At 38.8% G+C, this 25421-nt stretch overlaps 2 protein-coding genes across 2 annotated transcripts in view; one reads left to right on the top strand and one right to left on the bottom strand.

Moving 5' to 3' along the window:
• Positions 1 to 17563, top strand: part of LOC139942464 (prolyl 3-hydroxylase 1-like) — a 36807-nt gene extending 19244 nt beyond the window's left edge. Inside the window, exons 4-10 of the mRNA XM_071939254.1 lie at positions 680 to 805; positions 1413 to 1639; positions 9018 to 10100; positions 11034 to 11129; positions 12656 to 12806; positions 13290 to 13477; positions 14702 to 17563. Of these exons, the coding sequence (XP_071795355.1) occupies positions 680 to 805; positions 1413 to 1639; positions 9018 to 10100; positions 11034 to 11129; positions 12656 to 12806; positions 13290 to 13477; positions 14702 to 14938 (2108 nt within the window). The 3' untranslated portion in view covers positions 14939 to 17563. The remainder of the gene's footprint in view (positions 1 to 679; positions 806 to 1412; positions 1640 to 9017; positions 10101 to 11033; positions 11130 to 12655; positions 12807 to 13289; positions 13478 to 14701) is intronic.
• Positions 17564 to 18977: 1414 nt separating this feature from the next.
• Positions 18978 to 25051, bottom strand: LOC139942468 (beta-1,3-galactosyltransferase 1-like). Its single transcript, XM_071939258.1, has 2 exons — positions 24815 to 25051; positions 18978 to 21674 (listed from the first exon to the last, which is right to left on the bottom strand). Exon 2 carries the CDS (start codon positions 21031 to 21033, stop codon positions 20038 to 20040), a length of 996 nt encoding a protein of 331 aa, XP_071795359.1. The 5' UTR covers positions 21034 to 21674; positions 24815 to 25051; the 3' UTR covers positions 18978 to 20037.
• Between the last annotated feature and the right edge of the window lie 370 nt (positions 25052 to 25421).

The following is a 25421-nucleotide window of genomic DNA, read 5'->3' as shown; positions in this document are numbered from 1 at the left end:
GAAAGGGCAAGGGCACCAAGGCATTTTCTCCTTGAAAGGACAAGGGCACCAAGGCATTTTCTCCTTGGTAAAGGGTAGACTACAGAGGAAATCGTACATTTCTACTGGGCACTATTGGTATAATAGTATAATGATCGGGGGCATGGAGGCAATTGCCTTCGTTGCCTCCCAGGAAGTATTAGGCCTGGCCTTGCCCTCTCAAAGATAAAATTCCAGGCCTGTGCTTGCGGCCGGCAGCTACAGTCTCTTAACACTTAAAGACACTGGACACTATTGGTAATTGTCCTGTCAAAGACCATCTTCTCACTGGTGTGTCTCAACATATGCATAAAATAACAAACCTGTGAAAATTGGTCGTCGAAGTTGCGAGATAATAGTGAAAGAAATAATGTCACACGAAGTTGTGTGCTTTCAGATGCTTTATTTCGAGACCTCAAAATCTAATTCTGATGTCTCTAAATCAAATTCATGGAAAATTACTTCTTTCCCAAAAACTACATCACTTCAAAGGGAGCCGTTTCTTACAATGTTTTATACTATCAACAGCTCCCCATTACTTGTTACCAAGTAAGGTTTTATGCTAATAATTGTTGTTAGTAATTACCAATAGTGTCCACTGCCTTTAAGGGTTAATTAGCAATTGGCTTGTTAGTTATCTCTGTTGTTTATTTTATTGCAGACCATTATGCTTCGGTTCTCTTCTGCAAGAGTCAGTGTGAAGAATGGAATTCCAGAATGCAGGGAAAGTACGTGGAGAACTACCTAGCCAATCATTTCCACTTCCTGCAGTTTGCTTACTACAAAGGTGAGAATTTTATCAACCTAAAGGATTCGGGATACTTTTTGTAACACAAAACATAACGTCCACAGATTTACATTTAACTGACACTGTTTGAAGATAATGATAACATTATTATTCTATTTAGAAAGCTTACCTTAAAATATTAGTTGCTGAGATGCTGTAGTTTTTGAGAAATGAGTAAAACAGTTACACATAAGTATATTTTGTCTCAGTGAGACAAAAACTGTATATAAAAATGTACAACAAATTTATGTGACTCTCATGAAAACATCGTCTGTGACTTTCCCTTTTTTTCTCTCGAAAACTTGTTGACTATTTGAAGCTGAAACCTCTTCAGGTATTTTACATACATCTTCATTCACAGTGAGTAAGGATTTCTAATCTCGGCTAATGTCCTATACCTTCCACTCAGGTAACCTTACACTCAGGTATTAGTTTATAAGCATGACAGTTCATTTCAGAACTAAGTTTTCTCCCAAATTCAAAAAATCTACACAACAAAGTAGAGTATGCACATGGTGTAACCCTAAACTGGATGGACATACTTTATCCTAATGCAAATTTTACTACCAAAGCTGATCAATGCTGTTTAACCCTTGCCTTGCCACAGAGAGGAAAGTTGAGAAAGCCGTCGAAGCCGCCGCCACGTTCCTCGTCCTGGTCCCGAACGACTCGACGATGATTTCCAACATGGAGTTCTACGAGGAGGAAGAAGGTACCAACAAGTACACTATCAAACCCATTGAGGAGGTGGTGGAGTACCAGAAGAGGAAAGACATGGAGGTTAAGATGCTCCAGTTTGCCAAGATGAGGTTCTGGGGCGAGGAGGATCAAGAGGTAAATGAGGCAGGAGATGGGGAGGAGGGGAGGAATGGGACGGACGGGGCAGGGGAGGAGGAGGAGGGGCAGGTTGGTGGGGAGGGGTTGGAAGCTCCGCCCAAGGAAGGTGGGGTTGATCCAGAGACGGCGCGTTCCTCCAAGAGTGGTGGAACTTAGTTAGGTTTTGAAACTGATGAGTTGGGGAGGGGAGGAGGAGAAGAATGAGACGGACGGGGCAGGGGAGGGGCAGGTTGGTGGGAAGGGGTTGCGTGCCTCGCCCAAGGTGGGTGGGGTCGATACGGAGGCGGTGGGTGCCGCTATGAGTTGGGAGATTTAGTGCAGAGTAGATGAGGGAGGGACATTAAGGAATGGTTAGGATTAGGTACGAGATGGTCTTGGATTAGAGAGGAGATGATCTTATGCTCTTGTCTGGAGTACAAAGTGAAGTTGGGATTGATTCACATAGTTCACTGTTACAATGTTACATGTACACTACACAGTTGTGTAGAGTTTTGTGAAATTGGCGGCAGGCGTGCAACATTTATCAGCCAATTTCATTGTTGATGGTTTCTCAGCTCTCCAAAGTGAAATGAAGTTCATGATCTCATGGACTTAGATGAATGTTGTTGGACTAGTCGCATAGGGCTGGGCACGGGGAAGTAACATTGGCGCACAGTTTAAGAAAGATAAGTGGAGCGGGGAGATGGGATTAGAAGAGCTTAGCTCATGCATGGGAGGAGGAGGGATCAAGGAATACCAACCATTGCTACATGTAGACGTAGCTTATATGTAGATTAGACTGACGAGCGAAGCAGATAGAAATTTGCAACATTTTGACGTCAAGGCTACATGTAGATTAAATAGGAGAATTGGTTACAGGGTATTAGTGAGATTAGTCAGGATGGGAGGGGATAATCTTTCAGGATATGTCAGGGTATGTCACCCACAAATATTTTTACAGGGTAAACAAAAACGGTGTATGAATTCTTTTTTCTTACCAAAATATGTAAGGTTACCAGCCGAAATGCCATGTCAAAATGTACTATGTATGTTCAAAATGTACTATGTATGTGTGACTGGTTTCCTGCAAATATATGCTGAGCAGATGTTATTGTAAGCAATAAGTTCTGTTTAAAGACACTGTGCACGTTCGGTAATTGTCAAAGACCAGTGTTCTCAGTTGGTGTATCCCATCATAAGCATAAAATAACAAGCCTGTGAAAATTTGGGATCATTTGGTCATCGAAGTTGCGAGAAAATGATGAAAGAAAAAACACACTTGTTGGATGCATTTGTGTGTTAGGAATAAAAGACTTCAATTAAGCTAGAAGTCTTTTAATATTTTAGTGAAAAATTACCTCTTTCTCAAAAACTACTATACTTCAGAGGGAGCTGTTTCCCATAATGTTTTATACTATCAACAGCTCTCCAATGCTTGTTACCAAGTAATTTTTTTAGTTAATATTTGTTTTGAGTAATTACCAAACGTGTACCTTCCCTTTAAGCAGGTCTATGGAATTGGGATAGGTCGCCCAAGGGTACCCCATATACTGTTTTTTAATTCGGCTGTGCCCACAGCCACAGGGAATATTGTTCCTTTTTAGGTGTAAATTCTGTTAAAGGCAGTGGACACTATTGGTAATTACTCAAAATAATTATTAGCATAAAACCTTTCTTGGTGACGAGTAATAGGGAGAGGTTGATGGTATAAAACATCGTGAGAAACGGCTCCCTCTGAAGTGCCATAGTTTTCGAGAAAGAAGTAATTTTCCACGAATTTGATTTCGAGACCTCAGATTTAGAACTTGAGGTCTCGAAATCAACCATCTAAACGCACACAACATCGTGTGACAAGGGTGTTTTTTTCTCTCATTATTATCTCGCAAGATGATGACGGATTGAGCTCAAATTTTCACAGGTTTGTTATTTTATGCATATGTTGAGATACACCAACTGTGAAGGCTAGTCTTTGACAATTACCAATAGTGTCCACTGCCTTTAAGGCGATATGCCAACACCAAGAAACTGTGCAGTTTTAATTGGGAGTATAATATTTGCTCTGTAGTCTTCTATCATTCATGGAGGGAACTTTCCATCATGCACAAGTGGAAGTACTAAGAAACTTCCCCCAAAAAATCTATGCAATTTTGTTTTTCAAGAGGTGCTAGTTAAAACGTTTTATGCTAAAATCTATCAATCTTTCCATGTTCTGAGGAATGAGTTTGAGAATCTCCCGAGTTTGACAAAACTTTCCCCTGTTTTTTTTTATGTTTAATAGAGTTCTATGATTGTTGTCGAAATCTCCCTGATTGCAAACTGTGGTAGCTCTTACTATTATAAATAGGATTGGAAACTTTGCATGGTGGAAGAATAGCTACTGTTAACACTGTGTGAATATCTCTTTTTTTTTAGTAGTGTTGGTTCTGTCATTAAAGGAACACGTTGCCTTAAAAAGCGTTATGTAACTGTTTGTTATAAAATGCAAATGGTTAGAAAGATGATTTAAAAGTAGAATACAATGATCGACACAAACATACCTCGTAATTGTGTGGTTTCCTTTTTACCTCGTCGACTAACACTGCAATTTTGAGTGATACTTGTGTGGATCATTATATTCTACTTTTAAAACATCTTTCTAACCATGCATTTCATGACAAACGGTTTCAAATGCTTTTTATAGACCAACTCGTCCGATCCAAGGCATGGTGTTCCTATAACCACCGGTTCTGAAACACCGGTTCTTTTCAGAACCGACACTACTCAAAGAGAGTTTCACATGGTGTTACTGCAAACCTCTTTTAACAATGTTTTTGCCAATTTGAGAGTCAGGGAGTTGTTTTGCGCTTTAATCACTACCTTCCTTATTGAATAGTACTTACACATACTTCATCCAATAATCAAATCAAGATAATTAGTTCCAGCCAAATGCCAAATAATTTGCCCAAAATACTTTTGTTATTATTTAATTGAGTCTTAGACCAGCAGCTGTTTTTCTTGTAGTATTTTTTTATTTGATGATGGTTAGACGTAAATTGTTTAGGATGGTTGATTATTTGTATTCAGTTAAAGGGGCGTTTAAAGGGGCTGTGTTGTCATGATAAAAGCAGGCCGGCGTGGCTGTACATTGAGTTAAATGAAGTCTTAGGGTCTTGTCACTCTAGGCAACTTTTCAGGGAACACTTGTAGAGGCAACCAACTGCATTACGTGCAAAAAGGAACACTTCAGTTGTACAACATACGTTTTTCTAACGCCATCTTTCTGTCCCAAGTGAATTGCATTCAAATAAACATGAGGATGTTTGTTCTTCTTGGAGACTGCCTGAAACTGGTTGTCTGTAAGTTGCCCCGCCTCACATTGGCTTTAGGGCTTTGGCACACGAGGCAACTTTTACAGGCAACCAACTGCAGTGCTTGCTACACGACCACTTTGGTAGCACATGATTAACTTTTGAGTAATGGCTTACAATCCCCAAGATTAATACAGTATGTCAACATTCAAATGTGCATGAATTCTCAAGGTTCTTGGAGATTGCCTGGAACTGGGTGTCTGAATTGCCTGTTTTGACATGGCCCTTACCCAGTCACAGCATGCATGCTCCCTCCTTACATACATGTTAATCCATGGAGAGTGCGGAGCGTGCTGTAGCTGGGTTAGACTTCCGGGAAAATTGTTAAATGTTTGTTGCGATGATTGTGTTCCATTTCTCTTTGACTCTCGCGAAACTGGCGATGTTCTCGTGAGACTGCTGGCCCCTGCGAGACTACTGCTCTCAGAACTACTGAGTCAGCAGCCTCGTGCGAGAACAGTGATCTCGCGAGAGAAGGCTTCAATCGCAGAGAGCTCCATGAGTGTACTGCGATTGTCACGACTCAACTATCACTGCGACAAAAGTTAGTGACTTGTCCACAAGTGCACAGCTTTGGTGAGAGTTCATTATTAAATATTTGTATGCAAGTTTGCGTTAAAACAAAGCTTCAGTCACGCTTGGTAAGGGGCTACAAGAAGAAAAACTATTTAATGTGAAAAATAACTCGGAGGAGCTGAAGTTATGAATTGAATGTTCAGCAACATTGTTTTGATCATGACGACAGAGCCCAACTATAATATTTGGCTGGATTTCACAAGGACCTTAAAGGAACACGTTGCCTTGGATCGGTCGAGTTGGTCTTTGAAAAGCGTTTGTAACTGTTTTTTATAAAATGCATATGGGTAGAAAGATGTTGTAAAAGTAGAATACAATGATCCACACAAACATGCCTGGAAATTGCGTGGTTTTCCTTTTACCAAAATTTTGACTCCCATAAATGGCCGACCATGTTAGTTCGCACAGTAGAAGGAAAACCACGCAATTTCGAGGCAAACTTGTGTGGATCATTGTATTCTACTTTTAAAACATCTTTCCAACCATATGCATTTTATAAAAACGGTTACAAACGCTTTTGTTTTGACCAACTCGTCCGATCCAAGGCAACGTGTTCCTTTAAGATTGATCTTGAAGATGTTTATCTGAATCTTGATTGCCAAGCAAAGTGTGATTGCCACACTACAAATCACTACTGGCATTATCAACAGCTCATCTTAAGATGAATCTTGCTGTTTGTGTGAAATCGAGCCGAGCTGTTATAGAATAGACTTCAGAGCAGAAAGATCTACAGGAAACGTGTTTATTTAATTTGATGGCCTGATGATTGAGGGAAAGGTCACTGCCCTTCAAATTGCATCACAGTATGTTGCTGTTTGGTAGCATTGATGTCGAACAGATGTTAGCAAATATTTGCTTAAGACCATGGCATTACATTTGTTAGATTTTTCAACTATGCGTTAAAGGCAGTGGACACTATTGGTAATTGTCAAAGACTAGCCTTCAAAGTTGGTGTATCTCAACATATGCATAAAATAACAAACCTGTGAAAATTTCAGCTCAATTGGTCATATAATAGTGAAAGAAAAAACACCCTTATCATGCAAAGTTGTGTGCTTTCAGATGGTTGATTTCGAGACCTCAAATTCTAAATCTGAGGTCTCAACATCAAATTCATGGAAATTTACTTCTTTCTTGAAAACTACGTCACTTCAGAGGGAACCATTTCTCACAATGTTTTATACCACCAACCTCTCCCCATTACTCATTGCCAAGTGAGGTTTTATGCTAATAATTATTTTGAGTATTTACCAATAGTGTCCACTGCCTTTAAGCATGGGTGGAGGTAGAAATATCTCCATGCTAAAAGCAAGTGTTGCAACGGAAAAGTTAAAGGTATTCAGGAATTATACAGGATTGGTCAAGCTGACATAATAAGCGCAGACAGTCTTAATTGGGATCAACCACACACATGTAGGCCTTCATTAAACTTAGAATAAACCTTTTCAGTATGATTATTAATATGAAAAGGAAAAGTTAGTATTCTTGCCAAATACCAAATACTTTTAAGATTGATACTGAATTTTGATTGCTCTATTCATTATGACATTCCGTCGTAATAAAACTATTTCAATAGTTTTGTAAGAAATTGCCAATTGTGGACTGAGTTTTTATATTAATAGATTAAGAATATGTGTTAAAGGTTGTACGCCTGTGTTTCGACACTCCTATGTTTCTTTATGTTTCCCATATTTCCCACACCTCAAGTTTTTCTTCCTCACCCTAATCCTATCACTAACTCCAAAATCGCACAAACCTATTTTTCTCAGTTTTGGGATGATGACAAAATTCACACTGGAGAAACTGATTCTGGAAGGGTATGCATAAAAATATTTACCAGCTACACATCTTTGGTAGCTTAATTTGTAAATATTTATAAAGCTAAGTTATGAGATTCACCTTTGACCTATGACCCTGACCTTTCATCTCGAGCCTCATAAGTTATGAGATTCACCTTTGACCTATGACCCTGACCTTTCATCTCAAGCCTCATCAGGTAACTGGAGGAGTCTCCCATGTTGTTTGTAAGTGTTCTTTCATTTTCTCCTCAAATAGTTAGTAATTTCACTCGTGGGGGAAAATGTTTTTGCTCCAAGTATGAGCGCAGAAAAAAAGAAAATTACTTGTTTGAAAGGTTTCTATGGCGATGAGTGGGACTCTGTCAGAGCAGATTTGCTTTGATCTGATTGGCTGATTGTAGTGATGTAACCAGCCAATCAGAGTACAGAGAAGTCAAAGTCTTGATAAGAAATTTTTTTGCACAGCACTGAAGTGAAATTGTGAAAACAATTCTGGAGAAAATTGTTCGACGCTTTGACTAACAAACTTACAACCATATAGGAGACTCTTCCTAACACGTAATTTTCTTTCCTGTACATGTAGCTTGGAGACTTCTTTTAGTTTAACTTTTACCACAGAACCCTGTAGAAAATGAAATAAAATTATTTACTTAGTTACATAAAAGTATTTTATGATATTGACAAAATAGGGAGACTTCGAAAATATGACTAGATAGTTCAGTTGGTAGGGGGCGCTGGCACTTTAAACCAGAGGTCATTGATTCAAACCATGCTCTTTAACATTATTCTTTGTTCAACCCAAATTTACCTATTTGGTTTTTTTCTTGATGTTTTGTTTGAACTTAGGCTACAACATTACTTTAGGGTATTTAGTCATGTACTTTAATACTCAACAGAATTGAAAGATATTTATCAGAGTGAAAGTCAACACTTGAACATAATTTTACTTAATTAAAGTTATTACACAGTAATAATATTATTCACTTTTAGTTAACAATTAAAGACACTGGACACTATTGGTAATTGTCAAAGACCAGTCTTCTCACTTGGTGTGTCTCAACATATGCATAAAATAACAAACCGATGAAAATTTGAGCTCAATTGGTCGTCGAAGTTGCGAGATAACTATGATAGAAAAAACACTCTTGTCACACGAAGTTGTGTGCTTTCAGACGCTTGATTTCGAGACCTCAAATTCTAAACCTGAGGTCTCAAAATCAAATCTGCGGAAAATTACTTCTTTCCTCGAAAACTGTGTCTCTTGAGAGGGAGCCGTTTCTCACAATGTTTTACACCATCAACCTCTCTCCATTACTCTTTACCAAGTAAGGTTTTATGACAATATTTTGAGTAGTTGCCAAAAGTGTCCGCTGCCTTTAACACTGCTAGACTTGTCAAGTCTTAACTTTACTGGCCCAACACTTAACCGACCATACGCCTACAGTCCAGTGTAAAGTTCGAGCCCTTTCATGAAATAAATTTATTTGCGATTTTTAGGCGAGGGTACGTTGTGCATATTCGTGAGATGGCTGGTTGCCATACTACTGTTACTATATCATGCATATTCATAAGATTACTAACTATTCAATTTCATAATGTCTCACTGTTGCCATGTGTCATGCATATTCATAGGATTATTAATTATTCATACCATTTCACTGTTTTATTCTTTAGTACTTGGTGGAGACCTACATAGACGGTGCTAAGGAGATGACGTACACCGAGGAGGCAGAGCCTATCAATCCAGATGAAGTCCGCCTCCGTATCAACTCGGTCATCGAAGACCGTCTTGCGCAAAGCTGGGCTGACCTCAACATCAATGACCGCGCCGAGTATATGATGAAACCGGAGGAAGTCTGGGATGAGGAAGATCTAAACGACGATGCGGAGATGGGTATCGTTGAGCATTTTCCTGAGGGGGAGAATTATGGAAAGCCAGAAGAAGTCTGGCCGGATGCGGAGGATTTTTTAGACGAAGAGGAGGATGAGGATTTTATGCGGGAGTACTCGCCGGAGCCCAGAGTTCTTTACAACGATGGGACGGAAGATGTTAAGGATGAAGATGTTAACGATGAAGACGTTGACGATGAACGTGCTAAAGATGACGCTAAGGTGCTACGAGATTCGCGCAATGAGGAGAAGTCGGTTAAAGATTCTCCCGTTAAGGAAAATACCAAAGAGGGAAGTCTGAGTGGCGATAATCTTCCAAGTGCGGAAGAAAATTCAGACAAACCGTCAACTGCGGAGAAAGAAAACTACGAGGATTCTAACCTCGGCTATGACATCAAGGATAATAGTAATATGAACCTGCCTAACCTAAAGCCGACAGTCGCAGACACCGAATCAAAAACTGTAGAGAAAGAGAAAGCAGATTTTACCAAAAATGGATTAACGAACAGAAAGAAGAGGCGACCGTTATCAAAAGATCTCAACGAAACCTCGCAGGAGAGTGGAGTAAATTTCACATTGAGGAGGAACAACACGGAAGAAGTAGAAAGTGTCTCTGCGTTGGAAAAATTAAGGATCGTCGCTAAAGAGCAAGACCTCTTACCGAGCGGTCCGCCGAGGTTTGGGCCGTCCATTAATGGAAAGAAAGAGGTCGAGGGAGAAGAGCCGGAGGAGGTTCCTTCGTACGTACCGTCTCTTGACGGGGTCAAGCTCTACATGAATGCAGGAATGCTAAACGGGACTAGTAGGATGGCAGCTGATAATATCGCATCGCAGTTGGAGTGTGATAACCTGCTGAAACTCATGGAGGTGAGAAAATACTGATTCAAACTTTTTTGCCGGTTTATTATTAAAGAAACTGGCCACTAATGGCCAGTCTTCTCACTTGGTGTATCTCAACATATGCACAAAATAACAAACCTGTGAAAATTTGAGCTCAATTGGTCGTCGAAGTTGCGAGTTATGAATGAAATAAAAAACACCCTTGTCACACGAAGTTGTGTGCTTTCAGATGCTTGATTTCGAGACCTATAATTATAAACTTGAGGTCTAGAAATCAAATTCGTGGAAAATTACTTCTTTCTCAAAAACTACGTCACTTCAGAGGGAGCCGTTTCTCACAATGTTCTATACTATCAACCTCTCTCCATTACTCGTTACCAAGTGAGGTGTTATTCTAATAATTATTTTGAGTAATTACCAATAGTGTTCACTGCCTTTAAGGAATTGCAATGTATAAGTTTGTTAATAGCCCTCAAAAGATCAAATTTTTATGCCCCAAAATTTGAATCTGACCAGTCAGTAACACTTCTCAGACTGTTTATTCCTATTAGGATTATTTGTTCCTGCAAGGTCATATTTGCTCCAGATTTTTTGGTGATATCTCAAAAACACGACTACCTTTTGAAATGAAATTATCACATCTTAGTTAAATTGTATACATCATGTTTGTTTTATTTTATAGACGATGTGACCTCTGATGTCACTTGAAAACTATAACATGATTCGCGCGCATACCGCCGGGCAAAACCTTCGTGTTTTGGCAGCCAGCTAGAAAGTGTATGCAATCTTACCATGGCTACGCGTCTTTTTGCCCGGCGAAACATGACGTATACAGTGTTTTGTCAACAGAGGGCGGTTTGAATGTAAACATAGGTCACATTGTCTATACATCAACATTTCTAGTTGAATGTCGTAATTGATGCACCTTTTTTTTCTTTGTTGATTATGTTTTATTACCAGATTGAATCAAAGTACGGTGACGGCTACAATGGCAAAGCCTACCCTCATACAAAGTTTGAATCATTTGAAGGCATGACTGTTGGAGTGGCCGTCCATGTAAGTAAAAAAGTTTCTTTTTTAGGTCCGATTGGAAATTTTGAGATCCTTCAGCAGACAGGGGGACTTGAATTTGGGGGTAAAATCCACCAACTACTTGGGCCAGTTTCATAGCGCTGCTTAACCGTAAGCAAATTTTTCGTGCTTACTGAAGCAGAAAAATTTGCTAAGGTGAAAGCGTATTTCACAGGTTAGCAGAAGAATTGGGCGGACATATTGCATGTTTACCATGGATTTATTTGCATTGTGACGTCATATATGTTCGTGCGGTAAGCACCGGAAGGTTAGCATGCCTTTCTTGTGCTTACGGTTAGCAGCGCTATGAAATGGAAATCGCACAGTAAGCACAAAAATCGGCCGCTAAGCAGCGCTATGAAATTGGGCCCTGGTCTTGTAGCTAAAAAATTACTTTGGAAGACCTATCTTTTTAAAACTGCTATTAATCAAGTACAATGTTCATCTCCTGATTGTTTGTAATGTAAATGTCATTTTAATGCTGTGTGCATGGACACCTCATTCTTACATAATTCAGTGTTTCCTTGATACCATATATCTTTGTTTTTCTGTTATTCTTTTCTGGTAAATCTGAGCTGCAGTGAACCATTTGATTAGCCCATCAGAGTTCTTCTTTTAAGATCCTTCAGCCTGATTCAAATTTCATTCTGTTTATTGACCATGTCAATGTCTGTTGGGCTATTGTTCACATTTGCTCCTTATATAAAAGAAAATTTAAAAAAATGTATTCTTTGGATAGATACTTTTGATGTAACTGTAACTTAAACAAATGTGTCAATGGTGGTGGACTTTTGGTGTGTGTTGTTTTATTTAACTTGTTATCGTGATCTTGTTTTCTCTTGATAGACATTTTTAATGTACGTAATTGTGGCTTTAACATATTAATGTTTTATTTGTGTGGTACCTTTCATATCTTTTTATCTCCCGATATTCTGTAAATATTTTCTCTGGATGTTCATTTTTAATGTAATCCTTACTTGAACAAGTTATCATTTGTATGGAACTTTGTCAATTTTTTAGGTGTTTTTATTTTAAGTAAATCTTGTTAAATGCTGTTTGATTATTTCCTCCTCTTCTTTTGGTGCTTTTTAATTTGTACAGCGTCTTGTGGTCCAGTCTTGGATGTTAGGTGCTTTATAAGCATAATTTATTATTACGTATTTTATAGAAAGATTGCATTTTACAAAATTGTATTATTATTATTATTATTTGTCAATTAGTGTTATGATTCTTAATGGGTTTTTACTGATTATTTTTATCCTATGGCTTGTGGGAGCGGAGAGGTTTGGGCAGTTTTTACTTATGTGGTGTTTTTGTTTGGTTCTTTTGTGTTTTTAACTTATCTTTCATCAGTGTATATGTAAATCATAGTTTTATAAATATTTATGTATTTTTTTTTTTTTTTTTTGGAGCTTTTTATCAATATTTTGACATTTTTTATTTTCCATTTTTATCTTTTTAACGGACAAATTAGTAACTCAATTGATTTGAATTATTGTTCTTTATTACAGGCTGCCAAGGTTGGTAGAGTTCCTCTTATCCTACCAGCAACTTACATGCACCTGGCGGAGAAGAGTCGTATCTTTATGAAGAAGTATTATAACTTGAAGAAGGAGCTGTACTTCTCTTACACACATCTTGTTTGCCGGACAGCTGAGCCAGGTAATGATTGACAGGTTTTATAAGAAAGGCAAGAAAAAGTGTTCTGTAGGCCCCATCCATTATTGTTTAAAGGCAGTGGACACTATTGGTAATTACTCAAAATAATTATTAGCATAAAACCTCACTTGGTAACGAGTAATGGGGAGAGGTTGATAGTATAAAACATTGTGAGAAACGGCTCCCTCTGAAGTGACGTACGTAGTTTTCGAGTAAGAAGTAATTTTCCACGAATTTGAGGTCTCGAAATCAAGCATCTGAAAGCACACAACTTCGTGTGACAAGGCTGTTTTTTTCTTTCATAGTTATCTCGCAACTCCGACGACCAATCGAGCTCAAATTTTCACAGGTTTGTTATTTCATGCATGTTGAGATATACAAAGTGAGAAGACTGGTCTTTGACAATTACCAATAGTGTCCAGTGTCTTTAATCTCACTGCTAACCCGCACATACTTGTTACCTCTTTTTCTATTCACCATTTTTAGATTCCACCGCCAGTCGTAACGATCCCAGCCACCCCATCCATGCCGATAACTGCCAGATCGACGAGAGGGGAGTCTGCCATAAAACCTCCACCTCATTCACCTGGAGAGACTGGAGCGCCATTTTGTACCTCAACAATAACTTCGTCGGTGGGGACTTCGTCTTCGCCCATCCCAATTTCACGATCCAGGTAAGTCAGAATAAACTTTGCTTATCTTAATATTCATTTTGGTTTTTTACCCGCACACCGATGTGCGTCAGCACTGTATACTCAGTACTTACCCGAGCCCTGTTAAAACATATCACTGGCATATTACTAGGTGGGATTCAAACCCACGACACTTGCAATTCTAGCACTCTCTGGAATGACTAACCACCACATATTTGTAATAATTTGTAATTTGTTGGAACTTTTAATATTAGTTTGGAAACTTGCTTGTACATATGGCTTTTTGTACATGTATGTAATAGGAGACTTTCTGGGACGATAGGTGGCAGCAGACTTACCGGGTATATCCATATGTTCTCAGATTATGCGCATGTTCAGAACTAGGTAAACAATGGAAATTTACCCGGTAAGTCTGCTGCCACCTAGCGTTGGAAAATCTCCCATTGTTTTGTGTTTGATTTTCCTATTTCTTTAACGTGTGAGGACTCATGCTCGTGCGCCTTCAGCACCTTAATTTGGTGGATATGGCGCAAGAAAAATACTCTGTATAATGATTATTATTATTGTGGCAGCAGTCCAATCAGGGCCCAGTTTCAAGGCTCTGCTTACTGGCGAGTTCTGCGCTCGCAATCACCATTCTCGCTTACTAAACCCCCTCTCCCTTCCCCCTTCCCCCTCCCCCTTCCCCTCCCCCCCCCAAAAAAAAAAAAATAGTGTAAACTGATCATCCCTCATTTGGATGGTGAATGGTTGAAATTGTTTTACAACTTCATTGTTATCACTTTGAAGTTGATTTTTCTTATCACTGTATCTTGCTTTGTTGTTTTAGTAATTGATAACTAAGTATTGGTCAAACTTAAAAAGGTTATTTTGATGGTTTTGAACTTTGTATCTTTTAAAAACTCTTTCCTGTTATAACTTACTTAATACATAAATGTACCGTACAGCCATTTTTCTCTGTTTTTATAGGGTTACCCGGCACATGTTTTTTCAAAAATTTAGTTTTAGGCCTACTCTTTAAGAAATGTTTAATCCTGTAAAGCGCCTCGGGGTTCAAATAAATCTTATGACTAATAATACTATTAATGAAAAGTTATAAAAAATCCATAAAAGTGCACCTCATAGTGTTTATTACAAACAATAACATAGAATATGTATTATTAATAAAAATGGAATCGTATTACTGCATTTATTATTATAATTCACATTTTGAATCATTGTTTTTTAATTTTATTTCAACCCTAGTCCATCGTCAATCCAAAGTGCGGGCGTCTCGTGGGCTTCTCAGCAGGCGTCGAGAACCTCCACGGCGTCAAAGGCGTCATATCCGGACGGAGGTGCGCCCTCGCTCTCTGGTTTACCGAAGACCCGCGCTATCAGGAGAGCGAGTTCAATGCGGCCATGGAGACGTTTCGAGAAACGTGGGAGGAGCAGGAGAACATCAAGAGAAGTAGAAAAACGGCGGAGCGGACTGAGTTATGAGTTATGGTTGTCTAACGTCTCCATAGAAGTAGACCCTGGAGAATGCTGAGCTCGACTTCCCCGTGTTATATCGCACAATACGCGTGTATGGCAAAAATGATCTTCACGCGACACGCGTGTTTGTCAAAATGGCAGCGCACTGTAGACCCTTTCGATGTGTTTTCATTGGTCAATGTTCGTGACGTCTTCTGAATGACAAAATTCTATCACTGGCGCATGTGTTTGGCTAAACAGTCACATAATAATATATGCTAATTTTGCCATAAGCGCGTTCAAAAAATGTCGTACGCGCAACAATAAAAATAAACTCACAAAATGTACTCTACAAAACTGCAGGCACAATGTCGCGCTCCGCGTTCTCCGGGTTCTATTTCTATGATTGTCTCAGAACTTGGTTGCTTCTCAGGTCGTATCTGAAAAAACGGCTACAGCTACGATTGTTGCTAAGTTCTATACTACAACATTAGTTGCTTCTAAGGCCGTATCCGAATTAGCGGCTACAGCTACAGTTATGGCTGTTGGTAAGGGTGTCGCTATCACCCTAAGTGTGAAAAAGAATCACTGATTTCTCAACAAGATACTATTTGATATAGAACACACAGTACATAAATATAACTTGTCTGGTTACAAACAGCAAACAAACGTAAACAATCGGCTGGCTCAGCCGCGATTTCCCAACGCTTGCAGACCCGTCCAGGCTATACTGCAGAAATGGCATTGCCTTTGCTAGATGTAGAGGAGGCACTGTACTGTTACTTGTGAAATTAAACTTGAAAAAAATTTTTAAAGCAGGAGCTTAGTTAAGTTTTTATTATAAATACCTGATAATACCAAAAAAGGTTTGTCAAAATTTCAGACACAAGCATGTGGTCTTTTTTAAAAACACATTTTGATACACTTTGCTTACCAAAGAAAAAGGTGACCAACAAATTTTTGTAATATTTTTTCTATACATTTTTTATTCTTTAACTGGTACCTTTTGCAAAGTAGCTTTGTGAAATACAGACTCTCTCGTCAAACCGCAATTCTTTTCCAGTTTGTGAACTTGTCCTTTTGCTGGTAACTGTCTAGGAGAGTGAAAGCATCAAATTAATGGTTCGTCTAGTTACCCTCTTGTCATGCTTTATTCTGCTCTCATTGGTTATGTGTTTAAAATCGCACCCTAACTGCCCGACAACCACCTTCACAATTTTTATAATAATATAATAATAATAACCGTATTTAAAAGCGCCTTTTGCCAAAGGATACAAAGCGCCAGGTATTATTACTGCAAGGAGTGGGGCGAGTATTGAGATATAAGACCTAATCCTTAAGCACCATGTAAGGGTTTACAAGGTGCTGTGGCGCAATATGCTGCCAATCCAGCCAGGAACACCGGGGCGAACCCCTTCTCTTTTCGATAAGTGCACTGGGTTATTTACATTCGTTTACACAACACATGGGACCAACGGCTTGACGTCCCATCCGAAGGACGAAGCAATGGTTATGTGTCTTGTATAAGGACACAAGTGTCACGGCTGAGGATTCGAACCCACACTCTGCTGATCAGAAACACCAGAGTTTGAATTCGGTGCTCTTAACCGCTCGTCCACGACACTCCCACAAATATAAATAATATCTAGTCTTATATAGCCCACCTATCTACCAGTTTGAACGAACATGTTTTTTGAATGTTTGGAGTTATAAGATTAATTTGTATAGCACCCGGGTGCTGCAGCTTATTCGACAACCACTGCCAGAAACACCAGGGCAAAGCCCCTCTCTTAGCAATAACTGGAACTGTTTTTTCTGTTATGTTGATTGAAAATTTAATTTGAGATCAAATGAGAAAAGAAAAGCAAAATTAATGATGTGTGAAATGGCCCCCCTAAATATATGTCTTTACCCCCCCCCCCCCCGTTTCCCGCCTCCCACAAAATAAAATGTTCAGTGGCACCACTGTGTGCACTAATAATGTTGGACATAGAAAATACAGGGTACTTGTAAGAGTTCTAGTGACCTCAAATCCCAACGAATTTGCCTTTTACATTGTTTGATTATTTTGTGTACAGGAGTCCCAACTTCATAGAGCTACATTGAGCAACAAAAATACTCCTTAGCAAATTTCCGCTGAGCATTTGGCAGGATACCAGTCTAATTAAATATTGTGCCATTGTATTTTGGCCGGTAACTTTTGTTTTGTAATGGTATTAAGCACAATTGATTTGTGCTTAGCTGCAGTTTGTGCTTAGCAGCTCAATGAAATTGGACTCTGAATTTTCTTAATGTACTATTGTGTGCTTACATTATTGTTATGAATAATGTTTATTTTGTTGTGCCAATTCGCCCGTTTTCCTGCCTTGTTTTTCGGTTGTCTTATGTTGAAAACAACCGTCTGCCACAAATTGTTGATCATGCATCATGATAAACTATCATTTATGTAAAAATCAATGTCTTGTTTTACGTCTGAAAAATTAGTAATAAAATAACTAAAAATAAATAAAGTATAAATAAATCTTATTTGTATTAAAATTCAAAGACAAGATTGTCGAAAAGACAATTAATTTTATTGACTTGCCGCCGAAGTAATGTTTATAAAGTACTTGTAAATACATGCACTTTTGAATTTATATGAATTTTTAATGTCATTAATAAAAGAGAGTTATTGAATGATAAAACAAAATGTGGCTCATTTGATTTTGTTGCTTTTCGTTTAAAAGAAAATGAAAAAAAATGGTCGAATGATACGGAAACTTGTCTTTAAAGGCAGTGGACACTATTGGTAATTACTCAAACTATTTTGTTAGCATAAAAACTTACTTGGTAACGAGTAAGGGGGAGAGGTTCATAGTATAAAACATTGTGAGAAACGGTGTCAGATGCAATTTTGTCTGCCATGCAATACTGTCCGCTCCGGACACTTTGGCATATGCAATCGTGTCCGGGGCTAGTCTAAAACCGTCCGGCGGACATGTACATGTACATAGCACATGTATGTGCTAACGTGCATGCACTGAACCTACGTATATGCAACATGAATAATCACGTATTTTATGATTGCAGCTAACACCCAACGGCCGAACATTTCCCATGTCATTCACGACATGCACTTGGCTTGTAAAAAAAAGGCGAACGTGTTCCGACGACCAAGGGCGTTTAATTTACTGCAAGGAGGGTTTTGCACGGGGGTGGACACAACTGCATATGCGAATGTGTCCGGGCGGACACAATTGCATTACACAGCAGCGTCCGGGCGGACACGATTGCATATGCAAAACCGTCCGACGGACATTATTGCATGGACATTATTGCATGTGCAATAATGTCCTCCCATGCAATAATGTCCTCCGCACAGTATTATTGCACAGAGGACATAATTGCATACGACACCGGCTCCCTCTGAAGTGACGTAGTTTTCGAAAAAGAAGTAATTTTCCACGAATTTGATTTCGAGACCTCAGATTTAGAACTTGAGGTCTCGAAATCAAGCATATGTAAGCACACAACTTCGTGTGACCACGGTGCGACAAGGGTGTTCTTTCCCATTAATGTCTTGCGACTTCGACGACTGATTGAGCTCAAATGTTCACAGGTTTGTTATTATATTCATATGTTGAGATACACCAACTGTGAAGACTAGGTTTTTTGACAATTACCAATAGTGTCCAGTGTCTTTAACTTGTAGTACAAATATTTAATTAGGACAACTCACGGGCAAGTTGGATTCAGTTGATTAACTATAATATTTGTTTGTTTTTGTTATTGCATTTAGAGTAACATTTGTTTCAAACAATTTGATATTGTTTCAATGGAAAACAATTAACTATTTCGACTACCGCAAAATGTAGACCACAATATTACACTATGTTGTCAACAGAGGGCGCAATAGGGCAAGTTCAGACGTACAATAGACCTATCCGCAAATACCATTGCGCGAGCGCAAACTGTCGAATGAGGTGCATGCTGGTCTAGCTAGTGCTCAAATTAATTTGATCGCTAACTAGACATCAAATTTGATCGCTAGCTAGACCAGCATGCACCTCATTCCACGTCTATTTGGCGCGTACCGAGTATTAATTTTGCGATAAGGTCTGTGTAAACACAATTGCTCACATTACAAACAACAGGTTGATTATTGCACTGGACCAGACACTGCACGCATTATGCAGCTACAATTTATTGATTATCAATAACTGAGTAATCTATATACAATATTGTTTGTTATTGGTTTCTCACGACACCACTACTTAACAATTAACTTAACTGCTTAACAGTTTTGCTGAGAAATATTTTCAGTGCCCGCGATTTTTCTTTGAGTTTTATGTAAATTTCTGGACATTGTGTTTTGTGTTCTACAAAAAGTACAAAGTCCAAATCCTTTATCAGGGTGCTTTAAATTCAAACCGAACTTCAAAATTACTGAATTAGAACAAGAACAGCTCATTTAGTCAACATTTTTACATTAGGTTGTAGGTCATACTCAAAATTGTCCATGGACAGGTTGCCAATTTGACCTTTATTTCTGGTCAAAACTTGATGATAAAAAGCCCAAGTGTATTTACCGGCCTTTTTAAAACCACTTGAAATTTTTTTCACTGAAAACACGTTCAACAATAATGCATGCAAGCCAACAGCACACTATGTGGCTGGCTGTTTCGCGCCATTATTTACCCAAGGTTCGAAGTCCATCAAATCTGCACAGTCCAATAGTCTCTGTTCAAGGCTCGCGTACATGATTTGCATTACGCTTTGTTAGTCTCTAAAACAGCCGTTTGTGCAAACCTCGTTTAACAATCGAATACTAAGCCGTATCTGAAACGGCGACGTCGGCTACAGCTATGGCTAGATCGCGCGCTTCTAAGCCTATTTCAACACTGGCAGAAGCGCTGATCTAGCCGTAGCTGTTAGTTAGCCGAAGTCATTGTTTCGGACACGGTCATAGGCATGCACGTTTGGGTTGCTTCTTTAAAGTGTGCTATTTGCTAGCACACCATAAAACAGCAACATTGCCACTAAGCGCGTTATCCTCACATTGCAGATATAAACTTGTTTAAACAGTGTCATCATTACGTCATCAAGCTTTACGTGCCGTCACCTTAAAGAAAGCACTACTATTTTGTTTACTTTGAACATACAGTTTTAGAATGTTGTATATCCTGCCATATGTTGTACACTTCATTCGTTTCTACACCATGAGACGTAATGACGTCATTTCTATACTTGCAAAACTCATAGTCAACATGCGTGTAATAGAATCCCCCATGTCCAACGGGTTTCACACCTAGCGCCTTTAAGCACACACCAACAAAGACGTCCTCGAAATAAATAAAGTTGACTTTGGAGGCAGTTTTGTATATTTGTCCCGCCAAATCTCCGGACATGACGTAGCCCGACCCTGCAAAATACGGAGGGTAGAACATCTCCGGGTACATGCATCTCGGCATGTAGAACTTAAAGAAGATAATTCGAATCACTAAACTTTTCGGGAAGAGATGACCCATTGCAAAGGCTTTGGTTGGGGTCAAAGGTGAAGTGAGAGACTTGATTATATTGGCGTAATTGATGTACATGTCATCGTCTGTTTTCATAAAGTACGATGCATGCGGGCAGTACATGTGAATCCACTTCATTCCTATAATGGTCTTGACGGTAAGGTTTTTGTAAGTGTCTAAGAAATCAGCCTGTATGACGTCATGATGTGTAGCGTCCTCACTCTGAAGTAGATCCCGGGTATCGGGAGAAAAACTCCCGCTCGCCACGTCGTCCTCGCCTAGCAGAAAGACCGTGACGACAGTCTTCTCCATTATCTGCTTAGGACTTCCCCATGTTTCGCGTATCGCTTGACGCCTCTCGAAGTTACCGACCGCAGAAGCGATTAACACCAGCAGGAAAACGGGTCTCGGATGTACAGTCGCCCCCTCCTCCTCGAAACAAGTCCCCGGTTCGGCCACGAGGAAGCCCCGATCAAAATGGCGTCCCCCATTCAATTCCGGGTTGCACTTGTCATACCCTAAGACTGACGTGAGATTGATGTCACACACAACATGCAAGACAACCAAAATGCTGATTGAAGCTAGACAACAATATGTGAATCGCCTCTGCCTGCTGAAGATCATTGTTTTTGAAAGTGTTTCTCGCTTTGTGGAGTGTCACAGTAAAACGAGTTGTTGTTGCTGTTGTTGTTATTTAATTTACGGTATTGTTGTTTATTGTTGTGAAGAGGCATCCGCGATTCGTTTGTGTTTTTGTTTCCTTGTTCTCATCTGTCTGCTGACGATCATTAGTGTTTTTGAAAGCGTTTGTCTCTTTTGATGTCACAGAAAAAGGAGGGGTTTGTTGTGTGTTTTTTAATGTTACGGTATTGCTGTTTAATGAAGCCTCCGAGGCACGTTGTGTTGTTATTTCCGTTTTCTAATGGAAGTTTACCATTGCAAGGCTACAGGCCACTCTTGGTATTAAGGGACTGCAAGAAGAAAGCTATTTGAGATGAAAATAACGCAGGGGAGCTGAAGGTATGAATTGGTACCCCTCTTTGATCAGTCTAAATTGCATGGATTGAGGGAAACGTGCACCAGCAAGGAGTTCTACAGAGATGCAGTACGCGAAATAAAGCTGTCATGAATGGCCGCCTGTTCTACATCTCAGCGAAGCAAGAGCGTTTGGGTTAGAAGAAGCAGAAAGTCTGGTTTCACCCTCAAACATCATGATAGGAGTAACCAGGTCGGACACACTGGTGGCACATTTACCATGAAAGTATCTGAAGAAAAGACGGGTACAACGTTGATTTAAAGAGCGAAAAGTAATACTGATACAACATTGGATGAGCGAACAATACGGATACAACATTGGTTGAGTATAATACGAAGGCAAAGGTCAGTTTTCAAACTCAGTTGAGATGGGCCTAGTAGTGGAAAACGGAGATTTGTGTTTCTGTAAATCACAATTTTATTCTAGTTCGGGTAAAAAACGTGGCTGAATGTTGTAAAAAATAAACCATAATACCAGTCTTTCATAGGAATTGTATACGATTGTTAATTGAAGCCCACTGTTTGTTCAACCCTGTATGGTTATAGATGTAGGCCTATACAGTATACCCCAAAATAACCTTTGACAATTTCGTTTCAAAAGGTGATAGGGTTTTTGATATAATATAATATCGCCGAAAATCTGGAGCGGTTTAACTGCATGGTCGCCACCATGCATGGTCGCCACCATGCATGGTCGCCATCCTTCTCACTTGGTGGAACTTGCTACAGCACAAACTAGTTTAGGATGAGTACTAGTTGGATTCTGAACGTCAAGCTATGGAGATTATTATGTGCTGGATGTAGTACAATCATGAACTATCAGCCACACTGTTCAATACACGCCTGTACTGTTAGGAAATGCAAGAAGAATAGCAAAAACCAGCTCCCTGGAACTACCAACATGACTATCTGGACGGACCGAGTAGATGAACTTGTTTCATTGGAGAGTTGAAAATGAACAATTGACTGCAAAACAGTATTTACAAGGGGAAGCTGGATGTTTGAAAAGTGGACAAGTTGTTTGTCATGTTGCATTCCTTTTTGCGTCATTTTATAACTAAATAACAGTTTATCTAAGTGACAAGACACAGCGTGTTGCTCTTGAAATTCGCAGTTGTTCCATAAAAAAAACAGAATAAACAAGCAATATTAAAGACTTGCTTATTTGCGCAAAGCATTTTGGCCTTGGCCAAGTTCTCTTATGGACCATTTTGTCAACATGAGGTCGATATTGGCTGGTGACCAGCACACTTTTATTGTCATTTGTGATGAATGAATGTATGATTGGTGTAGTTTTGACCAATAAAATTTATTTAAATATCAAAAAACAAGTTGCTGAATTATTTTCTCATTAAGTGTCTACACTTTACTTAAAAATGGGCGTTCCACAACTAAATATTAATACATTGTGAACAACTATAATTGTGAAAACAAACTAACTGATTGTTATGTCAACAGTTTACACAATAATAATTAACCCTTTAGTCCCTGCATCGCCCGAGTTTGCTGAAATCCAATTTCTCAAGATTCTTGCAGTAAATTACTGGAATCGTAGTTCAAATTTTAAAAGATAGCCATGGCTTAATGTGTATGCACAATTTTTTACCCTTTCGGTAATATTTGTATAAAAGTACAAGTTCTCATGGGAACAATAAATGCCTCTCGGATAAAATGAACACAATAGCTTTTCAAGGCTTTTGTCTGGCTCAATGCTCATACTGATTAAATGCGAAGGCGTTAATTTTCGACAATATCATCATAAATGATGAACAGTTTCCTGTTTATTAATGAGCGGGTTTTTTTTTCGTAAGAGCTAAATTATTTCATCATCATTAGCTTCGACAAGTCAACTGTGAAGGGAGAATTAATAACGATCTATAACAACTAGATATATTAACAAATGCGTAGACCTACTAATGACTATCGAGTTTTCTTTTGATGTTCCTTTTTTTCTACAAACACAAGCTAGCGAGGTTTCCTCGTACCGCATACAGTGTATCGCTATATGCGGCTGGGCGGTACACTGGCTAAATGGCTAATTTGGTACTTTACACATAATTTTGTAGAATTTAATTTTACAAAATGATGTGTAATTCAGTATACCCAATTATTGTGTAAACTGTTTACACAGCTACTTGGTTAAAAATCTTTTACACATAATTGTGTACACTTATCACACAACTGTTGTTTAAAAACTACACAACTGGGTTGTGTAAACCGTTTACACAACAGTTGCTAGGTTCATATAGTAAACAGGGGTTGTGTAAAATTTTACACAAGTTGTGTAATTAATTGTGTAATTGTTAACCAATTAATGTGTAAGCCGTTTACACAACTGGTTGTGTAAAAAACCTTTACACATAATTGTGTACAATTATCACACAACTGTTGTTTAAAAACTACACAACTGGGGTTGTGTAAACCGTTTACACAACAGTTGCTAGGTTCATATAGTAAACAGGGGTTGTGTAAAATTTTACACAAGTTGTGTAATATTTTTAACCAATTAATGTGTAAACCGTTTACACAACTAGTTGTGTAAAAAACTTTTACACATAATTGTGTACAATTATCACACAACTGTTGTTTAAAAACTACACAACTGGGGTTGTGTAAACCGTTTACACAACAGTTGCTAGGTTCATATAGTAAACAGGGGTTGTGTAAAATTTTACACAAGTTGTGTAAGATTTAAAGGAACACGTTGCCTTGGATCGGACGAGTTGGTCAAAACAAAAGCGTTTGTAACCGTTTTTTATAAAATGCATATGGTCGGAAAGATGTTATAAAAGTAGAATACAATGATCCACACAAGTTTGCCTCGAAATTGCGTGGTTTTCCTTCTACTGTGCGAACTAACATGTTCGGCCATTTATGGGAGTCAAAATTTTGACCCCCATAAATGGCCGACGTGTTAGTCGACGAGGTAAAAGGAAAACCACGCAATTTCGAGGCATGTTTGTGTGGATCATTGTATTCTACTTTTACAACATCTTTCTACCCATATGCATTTTATAAAAAAACGGTTACAAACGCTTTTCAAAGACCAACTCGACCGATCCAAGGCAACGTGTTCCTTTAACACAACCGAAATAATGGTAGAACTTACCGAATTATAAATCACATTTTTCGAAGGGAAACACAAGCGCTAGTGTAGAATGCAAACAGAAAACCCTAAAATCATTAAATAAGTTCATCTGAATTGTTGAAGATCATGAATTAAAAGATTCGTTTTTACAAAGCCAAAATTATGTGTGATGTTACTGACATAATATTTGGTACTTACATTTAACTCCTGAGCTAGGAGCGTCGTCAGTAAACCCTAAAACTAAAGATTAATATTCAATAACAGAGCGATCAAAATACATACCAGTTTAGTCTGCATGTGATTGCAGTCGGTCCGATAGCAACGCATGGTCACGGAGAGAACACCAAAATTGTATTTCAGCTTGTGGTGTAAAAGGTGCGACTCAAAACTGAAACAAGAAACTACGTTGCAAAATGATCCGTTTTGAAGTCAAGCTTTGCTGAATACTAAAACACCCAAACATTATGGTCTTCGCATATTGGTCTAAAAACGTATTAGGAGTAGTATGTAAATCATGTAATAATGACCCTACACAATCCGTTGACTATGGTGATCACGTGGTCTTTATAAGCGGGTGCCTGGTGGGGCGTGGCGAACACCCCCTCTCTGTTGACCAGAACATAGAGTATAGCGAGCGGGTCAAAGTATCATGACTTCGCTGTTTACTTCGCTATTTACTTTAGATAATACATTTGTTGCATGGGTATTAGTATTAATAGCAATGTTGACTTATCCAATCGGACCTTAGTTTTTCGGTCCGGCATCTCAGATGAGAGATGGGCCAGATTTCAAGGCATGGAAGCACAACAAACTTGCTAAGCAGATAAAAGTATTGGGGTCGTTGGTTCAAATCCCGTTCACATTTCAAATTAAGGAGGGAAGGAGATCC

The sequence above is a fragment of the Asterias amurensis genome, chromosome 10 (assembly GCF_032118995.1).
Source record: "Asterias amurensis chromosome 10, ASM3211899v1".
Classification (NCBI taxonomy): Eukaryota; Metazoa; Echinodermata; class Asteroidea; order Forcipulatida; family Asteriidae; genus Asterias; species Asterias amurensis.
The sequence above is the reverse complement of the archived record's forward strand: the minus strand, read 5'-3'. Positions and strand labels throughout refer to the sequence as shown.